Raw genomic sequence first — 12,676 nt, 5'->3', positions numbered from 1 at the left:
ACCTCAAATGACGGAGGTTGGGGGAAGTGAGACCCCATCTGTCCCCCTGAGGGTCTCAGGCAGCCTCCTGCCTGTCACCAAGGACTGTTTTGTTTACTTACTGGTCAGTTTCCATGGCTCTCTCCTGTTTTCCACATGGCCTGGCCCTCTCCTCCCACCTGGACAGTGTCAGAGTACACCACCTGACTGCAACAGCGAGGGCCCCCAGGTCGTTACAAGAAAACAGGAAGTTATGACAGATCTGAGAAACCCAACCGTGATGAAGGAGAAGAACAGCAAAACATGTCCCCAGAAATGTGCCTGTTCCTCACCCAGATGCCATGCCAAGAGAACAAGGCCTAGGAGGGTAACTCCAGATGACAAATGAACCTGGATGTCATCTGCATGGGTAGGCCTCACCTCCAGCACAAGGCTCGGAGATAGCACAGAAGGAAGCGGCAGACTCTCAGCTCCCACATGTATGTCAGCTAGCTCCCACATGTATGTCAGCTAGCTCCCACATGTATGTCAGCTAGCTCCCACATGTATGTCAGCTAGCTGGTCAGAGCCCGACACCCAAAGACATCCCTACTCTGACTTCTCATCCTAACTCATCATGCGGCCAGCAATCACCAAAATACCAAAAGGTGGACAAGGGAGGCTGCACAGGGCTGAAGGACAGGCCTCCCTGGCTCCTTCTCAGGACCCCGGATAGTACCTAGAATAATGGAGCCTCAAGCCCAAATGGGCCAGGGTCACACATCCAAGCCTTCCCAATGGCCAACTCCCAGAGAGGCAAATACCAGGCCTGACAAGATGGCCCTGCAATGCTGAGAGGCCCAGAGAAACAAGAAAAGATGCAGTGGGCCAGTAAGCCTGACAGCTCATCACCCCACAGCCTTAGACAAGCATCCTCCTAAAGGGAGAAACAAGAGCGGATTCTCCCTTCCTGTGTTTCCCCACCACTGAGGCAGCCAGATGCCCCCCCAGCTGCAGTTAACATCCACTGCTCTCCTACAGTGGCTATGTTGATGGGCCTAAGCCAAGATAGCCACCTGCTGCCAGAAGGCCAGACCATCCCATTGCAGACAGATGTTTCCCACAGAACCTCAAGGAATGCAACTGCCAAGTCCACAGAAACACCCAGTCTGGCAACAATGCCCCCACCCTAACATGCCGCGACTCATCCCCAGCATGACCACAATCCTACATAAAACCTGGGTGATTGGTCCACAGAGCCAGAGCCATAAAGTACCTCTGAGACTTGCACATGGATGGACACACATCCAGAGTCCCAGGGAGAAGATAATTGTGAAAAAACAGGAATAGTAGGCCAACCGCCACTGAAGGTCCCTGGAAAAGTCCCGCCACACCCCCATAGAGATTGACAGGCGTGGGTTGGACTGCAGAGCCCTTACCCCCTCAACAGTGGCATGCTCCCTACACTGTAGGCAACAGAAGAGAACCATCACTGAGTTCTCCTGGGACGACGCCTACTCCTGCTTCACCTGGATTATCTGTGTTTGATGAAGGAACATTATGACATCTGCCTGTCTGTCCAAGTAAATGGGGCCTCCAGTGGGGGTCCCAGCACCTTGTACCCTCCTAGAGAAGTAAGCGGGTCAGCAGCCAGGAAATTGCCTAGTACAGTCAGTGCCAAAAGTGATTACCAACACGGCAAAGGAACCAACTTAAAGGATGCCTACACTGAAAAGAAAAGGCTAGAAGTGCACTCCATGCCCACTCATCATCAAGAAAATACCACCAGGTGCTTGCACAGCAAAAGGTTGTGACCTACACACTACCACAGAGGATGAAATGGTGCACCCAGACACAAATACACATACACACACAAGCACACTGACTGTTCAACCAGTCCCAGGGAAGCAAGCACCCACACCCACACCCACACAGAACTGTAAGCCTGAGGAAGACAAGCACTTGTGTCCATAGAAACAATGTTTACTCACTCATTGTACCTCACAAAGGCCTGCCTACAGAGAATGAATGAACCATGTGACCATACAGTACAATACAACTCAGCCACGAGACAGGTCAACTGTTGACACACAAAACCAAGGAACCTCAAAATCATCACATTGTGCTCACTGAAAGAAACCAGACATCAGACTGAATATCATATGATTCTGTGACATGGAAACTTCAGGGAAGACAGGACTCTACAGGTCAGCAGAGCTGAGGAGGGTGGGGCCAGGAGCCGGGGCTGAGCACTTAAGAGGGCTAGGTGGGAAGTGTTACAAAACTGCTTCATGGCAACAGATGCGTAAATGCAGGCATTTTCCGAAAGTCATTGACCTGTACAGCCTCCTAGGTAAATTGTGTGGTATGCAAATTATTCCTCAATAAAACTTCTTAAAGGAAAAAGGGAAAGAGCTACAGTCCAAGAAACAGGCTTTTCCACTAACCACAAGAGTGCACTGGACCATACTTATCCCCATGGCACCATGAGGTATAAGCACAGCCAAGGCTAACGTCACTGTGCCAGGGCAACACATCGCCTTTGCTATCAGCTGACTAAAAACACCTCCCACCCAGCCTCCACCTTCATCCTGACATGGGATGGGCATCAGCTCTCAAGGAAAGCTGCCAGCTCTCCCTCCACTCCTACCCTCTATCCCCAGATCACGCGGTGCTGCTGTCAGAGGACAGACACCTGGAGGCAATATGTATATTGAAAGCTGTCAACAGGAGAAAATGACAGGACAGAGCAAAACCTGGAATCACTTCAGGTTGGGAAGGAGGAAGCAGGCAAGGAGAGCTCCAAACGTATTGCCCAAAGCCAGGACATAAGCTTGTCCTAAAAGGATCAGTGAGAGCCGCCTGCCCCTACAGGGACCTGGAGGAGTCCCTGGAAAAGAACAGTGGCCCAGAGGCCACAGATGTAGAAATGTGTCCTACTTGAGCGACAAACACTGTGAGGGGAAGAAGGTGTAAGAACATGAGCAGGGGAGACAGCACCAGTGCAGAAGGAAGCTTCCGGGGAGTCCCAAGTGTTCCCGCAGGCCGAGGCAGTCAGACAGCAAAGCTGCAGATGAGGCTCCTCTGGGAGCAGTGCCAGGTCACACAGGAGGCCGTAACCGTTAGCCACATGTGTTCAGGCTCAGTGAGTGGCTGCCCAGCCATCTGGCAGCAGCTCGGCACTCAGAGACATAGTGAAGACGAGGCTGCTGCCCCATGGGATGGGACCCACAGCAAGTTCCCCACATGGGAGTGGGATGTCATTACCCAGCAGCACTGACAAAGGCAGGTATCCCCACTCCCTGCTTTAGTATCCTCAACCAGACTTCCAGGTGTGATTCCTGCTTGCTGAAGCATAAACAGGCAGAAGCAGAAGATGAACCAAGGTCACATGTCTGATCAGAAAGGCAGGGGAGCACTGAAGCCATGGCTCAGCAGTTAGGAAGGTACTGCTCTTCCAGAGGACCCAAGTTTGGTTCCCAGCACCTATGTTGGGCAGTTCAGAAACACCTGTAACTCCAGCTCCAGAGGATTCAATGCCCTCTTCTGTCCACCACGGGTATGAGTGTGTGGGTGCATGGGGGTGTGTGTGTGTGTGTGTGTGTGTGTGTGTGTGTGTGTGTGTGTGTGTATGTGTGTGTGTGTATGTGTGTGTGTGTGTGTGTACACAATGCAAATAAATATAAATATATTGTAAAGAATGGTACCAGGGCACACACTGACTTAGAGTAGGTCTATCTGAACCTCCAAGGGGAGAAGAAAAAGGTCTGGAGCAATCTGAGAGGGAAGCGTGGCAAGCACATCATCTGGACGGTCCACCATGTGAGGTTAGAGACAAAGATGCAGATAGTGAGGGTCAGACTAATGCAGATAAATCATGGAGACAGTGCTCTGGGGTGCAGTCAGTTTAGAGGTTGAGTAGGCCCTGACCAGAGAGCGGGAGCTGGTCCAGTAGTTCCAATGTGAAAAGGCAGCTCTATTCTGCATGCATACCCCAGGACAGAGGGCACAAAGAATACCCTGTAACCTCAAAAAACTCCAAGGAAAAGCACCATATCCTCATCGAGAGATAAGCCATGAAGATAAATGGCCCAAAGCCACAATGGTCAATCAGTATGTCAAGACTCTGCAGTAACTAGCCCATGGAGACATTGAGAATGAGCTGAAGACATTCCATGTGCAAAACAAACCCAGAGCAGTGTTCTGGACTTGCAGGGCACTAGCACTCTGGTACCACACTCAGGGCATATTTCTAGCCAGGAATCTCCTTACATCAACAGCAAGACCAGCTTACCTAGAGCCCCTCCAGGGCCCGAGGCCCTCTGCATCAATCAGGGTTGATCTATACAAGTCAAGCATCCTCTATAGGACCAGCTAGACCAGCTCCTCCTTATGGCATAGGGCATGCGGCTATCATCCCTCTGGTAGCATGCCACCTCTCAGAGCAACCTTTCACAGTTTAATGTTGGGGAGCTATGCAGGCACCAGGGGTGCACTCATCACTAATGCCAAGCATAGACACAACAGTGACTCAACTGTCTCAAAGATGAAGTCCAAAGGCATGCTCACAAAACAGAGCAGTTGCAAGAAACTGTGGGCTTAGGAGCCAGCCTCCCACAAAGCCCGCAGGGATGCTGCATTAAGTTGGTAGACCACACCCCCAATCTGCCAATAATAGAGTATTAATTAAATCAGAGTAGAATTTCCATTTCTGAATCAAAATTCTCCTCACATGAAAACAGGCAATGGCCTCTCATTGGTCTTACATTTTGAACGCTCCATTCTCCTTCATCACTAAGGAAAGCCCAGAAAGCTTTCTTACCACCGCATCTTGTCAGGAGGTTTACACCAGGGTCCTTAGTCCTTTAAGAGGTTCAAGATCAGGCTGCCTTCCCTGAGACTTAGTGCTGGACCTTTCTAGGTTTCACTATGCTTGAAGGCCAAACTCTGAACTATTCTTCAGAAAAAAAGACAGCCCGAAATGGCCACCAGAGCTTCCAAATTCCCTCCCTGCAACTCCAAAGGCAGTGCTTGCAAGGCAGACCTAGCTGGCCAAGGCTTTACTGGACTGCCTAACAGAACCAAGAGCCTGGCCAGCGCAGGCACCTTCTCAGGTCTTTGGAGAGTCTGTCAGTGTGGGAGATTCCCAAGCAACCTACTGAAAAGGACTCGTCTACTGCACTGGAAGGGGAACAAGTCTATCTTCTCTGTCTCAGGCACACTGGTCAGTCAGTAAGCTTGCATCAGGGCAGGAAACCTGGTGTGAACATGGCTGTCCTGGAACAGCACAGGACAGAAGGCGAGCAGCTCACAGCTGAGGCCATTTCCAGGGGAGCCCATACTCCCTTAGCTATAACCTAGGGAAGCTGGTTTTTCTTCCTAAGTCTAAGCCTCTCAACTGTAGTCTTACTGCCTGGGACAGGGACTCCTGGATTTCTGTGACTTTCCAATCAGACCGCCAAGTCCATGAAATCCCATCACAGATTCCAACACTAGGCAGCAGCCCCCCCCCCCCCCCCAGCTACTGGGAGGAGGATCACTGCATGTTGAGCCTGCTCAGGTGTCTGAGTGGACTGTACGAACACAACTGCCCCACAAATGTCACTAAACCATCCAACAGCTCTACCCTCAGTGCTGACTTCAAAGATGGAAAAAGATTTAATATTTCAAGCCATCCCCATGCTCCCAGTCCCCTCAGCACCCCTGGAGCAATGAAAGCATGAACAATGGATGAGCCCTCATGGCCAGGGGTACTGCATCCTCAAAGGCTAGTCAGTAACAGAGAGACACATGGTCCTTCTCCCTTCACGTTGGGACAGAGTTGGGGTTGGGGCAAGCAGAGCATGGGAGCAGAGGACCACCAGGTGTATGGCAAAAGTCTAAATAATGTCTCTCAAAATTCTAAACATTGAAAGAAGCCAGGAAATGATGTCTGTGGAAAATCACCTGTGTTTACAAATCAGAAATGGTTTCATACCATGGTCAAAAGCACCAGTAACAGTAGCATAAATGTTGCAATAGTGCCTCATTTGATCCCACCACCCTGAGAGACAAGTGCTGGGCCTGTCTTACAGACTCAGAAAACTGACTACAATTCAGACTGCTCCCTGAAATCTTTGCTCACGAACAGCATAGCCAAAAGGAAGAATGCTGAGACTCCTAAGCCACCTAACTATGGTAAGACCAACTAGGGATCGGTAGAAGGGCACATGGTCCCAGTTCCTGAACACTAGGAAAGGGTTAAGGGGATGGGGGTGGGGGGGATTCACAGCATGGAAACAGGTGACCACCAGGTTTACCTCAAGATTCTAAACATTGAAAGTACCCTTTTCTAGCAGGAAAGGCCAGGCCATTGGCAGCCGCATGCTCTGCCAAAGAGAAAAATAGACATGTGTGACAGTCTCACTTCAGGGGAGTTTTTTTTTTTTTTTTTGGTTCTTTTTTTCAGAGCTGGGGACCGAACCCAGGGCCTTGCGCTTCCTAGGTAAGCGCTCTACCATTGAGCTAAATCCCCAGCCCCTTCAGGGGAGTTTTAGGAGTGGTTCACTGCTTAAGAGCACATGTACTGCTCTTACAGGGGACCCAAGTTCAGTTCCTAGCACCCAGTTCCAGAGGATAGGGGCCCTCTTCTGGCCTTGATAGGCACTATATTCATGAGCACATTCCCACGCGTGTGCATTTAGAAATAACTTTTAAAAGAGTGCCAATCTTCTGTGGAGAAAATTGCAGTGGGCCTAGCTAGGTGGGGCCATGTTGGCCTCAGTTTGCTGCCATTTGGAGCATCACAAAAAGAAATGGAACCTATGTGAGGGCCGGGAAGTGAGCATTGCCAGGGAAGGTCTAGGTTGACCTGGGTATACCATCCTGAGAAGTATGAAAGGAAAAGCAAATACAGGATTTCCAAGAAGCCAAGTCTTAGAAAAAAGAGCAATGTTAGGTACTGGGGAGGATGTTGGGAAACCAAGAACCACTAGAGGGGCATGAAATGAATGGGGGCAGGGGACTGAAGAGTTGGCACAGAGGTTAAGAGCACTTATTACTCTTGAAGAGGACCCAAGTTTGATTCCCAGCTCTCACAAGGCAGCTCATTGCTGTCTGTAACTCCACTCCCAGGGGATCTGAAGCCTTTTCTTCTGACTTCTATGCATACCAGGCATGCATGTAGAGAAGGAAGAGAAGGAAGAGGAGGAGGAGGACGAGGACGAGGACAAGGACGAGGAAAAGACAAGACAAGACAAGACAAAACAAAACAAAACAAGACAAGACAAGACAAGACAAGACGGGCATCCATATATAGACAGCATGGTAGCCCCTCAGAAGCAGGACAGTTTCTTCTGGACTCAGCAAGTCCTCTGCAAGGCACACCCCATACACCTTGTGAGCCGAAAACACCCACACCAGAGTTCACAACAGTTTTCACAACCGAGATGCAAAGGCAGTTCAAATGCCTACTAATTGATCACTGGACAAACACAAGCACACAGGAACAACTCTATCCCTAGAAAAGCATGGAGCGGTGATGCATGCCAAGACAGGAAGAATGCTGATGACTGACTCCTTGCTACGTTAAAGAAGCCAGACACAAAGCCACATTCTCCACAGGTCTACTTCCAGGAACCAGGAACCTCCAAACAGACAAACACTCTAGTGGTGGGCAGTAGTAATGGAAGGTGAAGTCAATATACACGGCTTCCCTGGGAAGTGACTGGAATGTTCTAGAGCTGACTGCAAAGAAGCAACCCTAGTCCTGACATCAAGAATCCCAGAGTAGGGGTTGGGGATTTAGCTCAGTGGTTCAGTCCTCAGCTCCGGAAAAAAAAAAAAAAAGTAAGAATCCCAGAGTGAAGAAGTGTGGGGCAGAACCTGGGAAGAGGAATGAGGTAGAGACTGTCCTCATGAAGGCTATGTAGGACAGAACAGGCTTGTGAGAGCCAGACTATAGCCCCTTCCACACCAATGGTGAAAACCTGGCAAAGAGGATAAATCTGAAGAGGGAGGTGGGAGAGGGAATGGGCCAAGGTAGCCTGGAGTCCACCCACCCACAGCAGTTCTGACTTGCCTCTCTCCATCCCATGGCTCAAAAAACATCTGCTGACTAGGGTCCCTGCTAACACTGCCAGTTCTGCAAGACCATGTCTGCCTGGAAAGGGTCACTTGGGAGTTAACTAAGCTAAGCAGGAAACAAGCTCCGAATGACATCTTACTCTGAATACATAGCAGGACCAGGCCAGCACAGCCTGACCATGTAAGGGAGGGCGATCTGAAGCATTTACCTTCTCCGTTCACTACTAGTCCACGAGTGCAGTCTAGAGCTACAAACACAGTGGTTAAAGCACCAGCCAGATCAGCAGAACGATCATAGCCTGGTTCACTCATTCCCTCTCTCCCAGTGACATCCAGTCAAACTAGGAATCAGCCAGAGGCAATGTGGCAGTCACTACTAGAAAATGAGAAAGTAGCAGATGCTTCTGGATACCTGACAAAACACTTCTGAAGGGTCACCAGCTGGGACAGAAGTCCTCAGAAAACGGGCTGAAGGCTCTTCTCCCAAAGACTGACTGAGCCAAGGTGGTTTTTTCTAACACTGTGCCATGACTTTAACTGTCTCACTCTTACCAAAGGGACCTTGGAGCTTCCTTGCCCTGGTCCTGGGTATAAAGCAACCAATCCCTCTGCCAGTAAGCAGAGTGTCCTGTAATGTTCTGTGCTTAACATTTTCAGTTCTGACATTTAACACAATGAGTACTTACACGCGCGCACGCACACACACACACACACACACACACACACACACACACACACACACGTGCGTAAACCCTGAGCGGTTTTTAAGAACACGAAACATTTCGCCTACAGTGAAGCATTAGGACTAAAAGGTCAAAGGGCTCCAAGCACCATGAAGGCCCTCGGCAGCACAGTTCAGCAACTGCAGTGGGCCGCCCTGCCAGGCAAGGATGCCAGCCAGGACGGCTGGTGAAGACAAGAGCAGGCTGAACAAGATGTTCTGGAGATCCCAGGGTACTGACGACAAAGCTATGATTAAAATTTACATACATGGGCTAGGGCCTATAGCTAAGCAGGGAAGGCCAGGGTTCAACCCCCAATTTAAAAAGAAAGAGGTACATGTTTTAAGAGGGGTCCCCTGTGGTTTAGGAAGAGGATGGAAACATAGGAGGGGAGACTTCTGAAACTATAAATGCAGAAACGAACCACCTACTGCTTGTGCATAAAAGGAAAAAATGCCCTCCAGAGCCAGCATGACTGTTTCAAATCGGACACTTTCCTCCTGGGAGCTGATTCCCTCAAACAACAGCTAAGGCACTGGGCAGGGGAGCGCATGTTTCCCACAGCAAGAGCTCCTTTACACCACTGGAGAGGTATGTCTGTCATCAGGGGCACAGTCAATCGCACTTTCTGAGTCCAGTATAGCTGAGGAATTAAAATCTACCTCACTTGAGAATTTGCTACTTTCTCTCCCCAGCTTCTTTCCCACAACGCCCAATCCCTGACCAAGGAAGCAGGCCACAGAATGTGAGTGTGCCCTTCTTGGTCATTCCATTAAGGGTATGCCTGTCCCTGGGGACTGGTTTGGAATTAACTTAGGAACAATTCGTCAAGACAGATATTCCTTTTAGATATAAATGTAGTGCAAAACTTCAGAGAGCCTTAAGAAAACAAGTAAAAAGTCAGACACTATGTTGCTGAAAAGTGAGTTAAGGAAGGCATGGTGGTCTACCATCTTTAATCCCAGCAGACGCAGGTGACGCAGGTGGATCTGCCTGCCTAGTCTACACAGTAAGTTCCAACGCCAGTGAGGGCTACGTAAGGGCTCCATACATAATTAATTCACCCTCTTTAATATCGGCGGAGAGAAGTGTGTTACGTATATATACGATTGAAACGCAACAGAAACTCTAGAACTCAGAATCAAAAATTACTAGAAAGAATGTTTCTCACAGCAAAATTATTTTCCCTTGGAGATGAAAGTGCCCCACCATGCCTAATTTTCCTGACATTTCTGAGGCTTTGAAGCCACAGCTAACGGATCTGAATCATCTGAACAAAACCACGCTACAGTGACAAGTTACTGGAAGGCCTAGAATAGAATGCTAAATATACAGGCACACACCCATACAGGCCCTTGTGGAAAACGATCACACGTGAAACTACATCAAGTTGTCCAAAACTTGAGAGGGCAGACAGTGCCTCTCTAGCAGGGAACTAGAACACGGATGTGTCTGTAAGTGAAAATAACAAAATATAGTAATAACGCCTGCCTTTACTAATAAAAGCCAAGCTTACACTGTCTGTGAACTCAGTTCAGTGAAACTCTTCTCCCATGCTCCCTGCCAGGAAGGAAACAGGACCCTCGCCTGAAATCTACATCAGGCCTGTATCCAAGCCCTGGCATCATCCCAACTGTTCACCTAGGCAAGGGGAGGGAGAGGGAGAAAGGGGAGTATGTGGTTCCGTAGCTCCAGCTGTGGCATTACCCTTTCTTCTTAAGCAAGCGTGCCACTTGGAGCCGCATCCTGCTTTATTTGGGTTGGCAGTTTAAGTACCAACAGCGGGGTGGCATCATGGCTGCAATGCTGAACTAGGTCAGCCCCAGCCTGCTCCAGGGAGCTCCCAGTGCCCCAGGCCTCAGCTCCCTTCTGCCTCCCAGAGGAGAAAGCCCAGGGTTCCAGGGTGGGACTGGAGGAACTGTTCTACAAGATAAGGGCCTTTGGCACCATTTTTGGCCTTGAAGAGCTTTTCAGCACCGGGTTCATTTAGTAAACAGGAATATAAAGTCCTCCAAGGCTTGAATACAGCTACCTCATTTGAGTACTAGTGCTATTGCAAGTAACCTGGCAAAATGAGGGTGTCTTACTCCTCAGGCCCCTCACAAGATGGGACCAAGGGATGACACCTAGGTACCAGGACTCAGATGATGGAGTTCAAGGTTTGGGACTGAGGTCTATTGGGAAGAAGGTTCAGGGATGGGAGGTGGGGTGCAGAATTAGAGGCAGGGATCCCACTCTAGGGCCAAGAGTAGGTGTAGTAACTCATGTTTCAGGATAGAGACTCAGCATTCAGGGTCAGTGACGTCTGGGTTGGGAGGACAAGGAACCAAAATTTGAACGCTGGGTTTCTGGAATCAGAAACAGACTTTGGGGATCAGAGTCAGAGACTGAGAGCCAGGGGTGAATCAGGAAACCCGGGGTCAGCGTGTGCTTAGGTTTGGAGGCCAGCACAACCAAGTATCAGGATTCTGGGTCAAAACTCCAGGTAGGAACTTGTGGCTATGAAGTTCCGGAGCAGGAAAGGGATAGGGATTTGCTATCTCAGAAGGAAAGCAAGGAAGCAGCATCAGGATTCAAGGATCTGGACTTAGTAGTATGGGTTAAGACAGGGGTTCAAAAGCTGAGTTTGGCCTCGGGTACCAGAAAAGCGGTGTTAAGGTCCCGGGTGTATAGCTGGAAGTTTCCTGGCCTAGGGTACCCCCACTATGAGGTCAGGGTCTGGGGCTTGGGAAATCCCTGGTCGGAGTCTCCAGCTGTGGGTAGGGGGCATCAGAGTTACACGTCCAAAAGACAACTGGCCAGGGGTTCGCAGCTATAGAAGGCACTGTAGGGGCCGGAATTTAGGGTCTCCAACTGTAAACGGGGATGACAGGGTCCCGGGCTGGGAGACTCCTGGCCCGTAGCCGCCCCTCCCTACCGACGGCGCGGCACTTACGTCGTCGAAGAGCGAGCCCACGTTGGCCGTGACCAGCAGGACCGCGGTGCCGGGGGCGGCCGCCTTCCCCGCCATGGTGCCCGGGCGGAGCGGGCTCTGGACTGGGTGGCGGCGGCCGCTTCCTGCGGGGCCGGTAGGGCTGGGGTCTCGCGGGGCCGCGGGGCGTCAGCTGCGCCGAGGGACAGCACTGGGGCGCATCGCGGGCTTGGCGGGTCGGACCGGGCCTGGCCGGGACTCCAGCCTTGCGGTCGCTGGCTCTTCGTTGCTCCGCGGCCCCGCGCCCGCTCGCCGCCGCGCCTCACAGCGGCCCGCGCGCAGCCATTAGACCCGCCGGGAAAGTTCCCGCAGCCGCCGCCGCCGACTCCGGCTGGGACAAGTCCCGCCCCACAGGAGGTGGGACCCTAGAAGGCGGTGCTGTCGGTCGCGCCGGAGGCGGGGTCTCCTTGTGGGGCGGTGCCTACACACAATCTACAGACCTGGGTCATAGGCTCCCTGTCTCAGGGCCGGCTGGAAGGGCGGATCCTCGGGCAGGAGCTAGGCTGGGGGGTGGGGTCTGTGCAGGGGCGGGCCTGCTCACAGGAGCTGGGCCTAGGGTGGGGAGGAGCCAACACCAGTGAAGGGGGAGAGGCGGGCATATGGGGCATTCCTGTCTGTCAGGCCCCTGAGTCCTCCCCGGCTTTGCCCCGCCCTGCCGCGGTTACGCGCATATTCCACCCTCCACTCCCATGACGTCACGGCCCTGCTAACAAGGCGCCTCTTAAAGGAGCCGCGAGTTTGGATGACTGCAGCCCGCCCTCTTTTAGCCTCTCTTGTTGGAAGCCCTGGAGCTCCTAGAACCTCTATCCTGCCCCCGATGTGGAACGCATTTCAGCCCGGGTCCAGGCCCTCGCCGGTACGGGGAGTCTGACGTAGGTGGATCGTGGGAGGGAGCGAGGTCACAGAGAATTGAGGAGGAGCCTCCTCCTGGGTCTGCAAAGAGTGGGTCTGCAGATCAAGT

General features: G+C 51.3%; 1 protein-coding gene across 4 annotated transcripts in view; it reads right to left on the bottom strand.

Annotated features, from left to right (window-relative positions):
* The window catches only part of Inpp5a (inositol polyphosphate-5-phosphatase A), a 184,426-nt gene extending 172,366 nt beyond the window's left edge, over positions 1-12,060 (bottom strand). Inside the window, exon 1 of one of the 4 annotated variants that reach the window (XM_087577269.1) lies at positions 11,680-12,060. In XM_087577269.1, coding sequence (XP_087433395.1) covers positions 11,680-11,754 — 75 coding nt within the window. In that variant the 5' untranslated portion in view covers positions 11,755-12,060. 4 annotated transcript variants of the gene reach the window in all.
* Positions 12,061-12,676: the final 616 nt, after the last annotated feature.

Source organism: Rattus norvegicus, chromosome 1 (genome assembly GCF_021556685.1).
Source record: "Rattus norvegicus strain SHRSP/BbbUtx chromosome 1, alternate assembly SHRSP_T2T, whole genome shotgun sequence".
NCBI lineage: Eukaryota > Metazoa > Chordata > Mammalia > Rodentia > Muridae > Rattus > Rattus norvegicus.
This window is presented reverse-complemented; position numbering and strand designations above follow the sequence as displayed.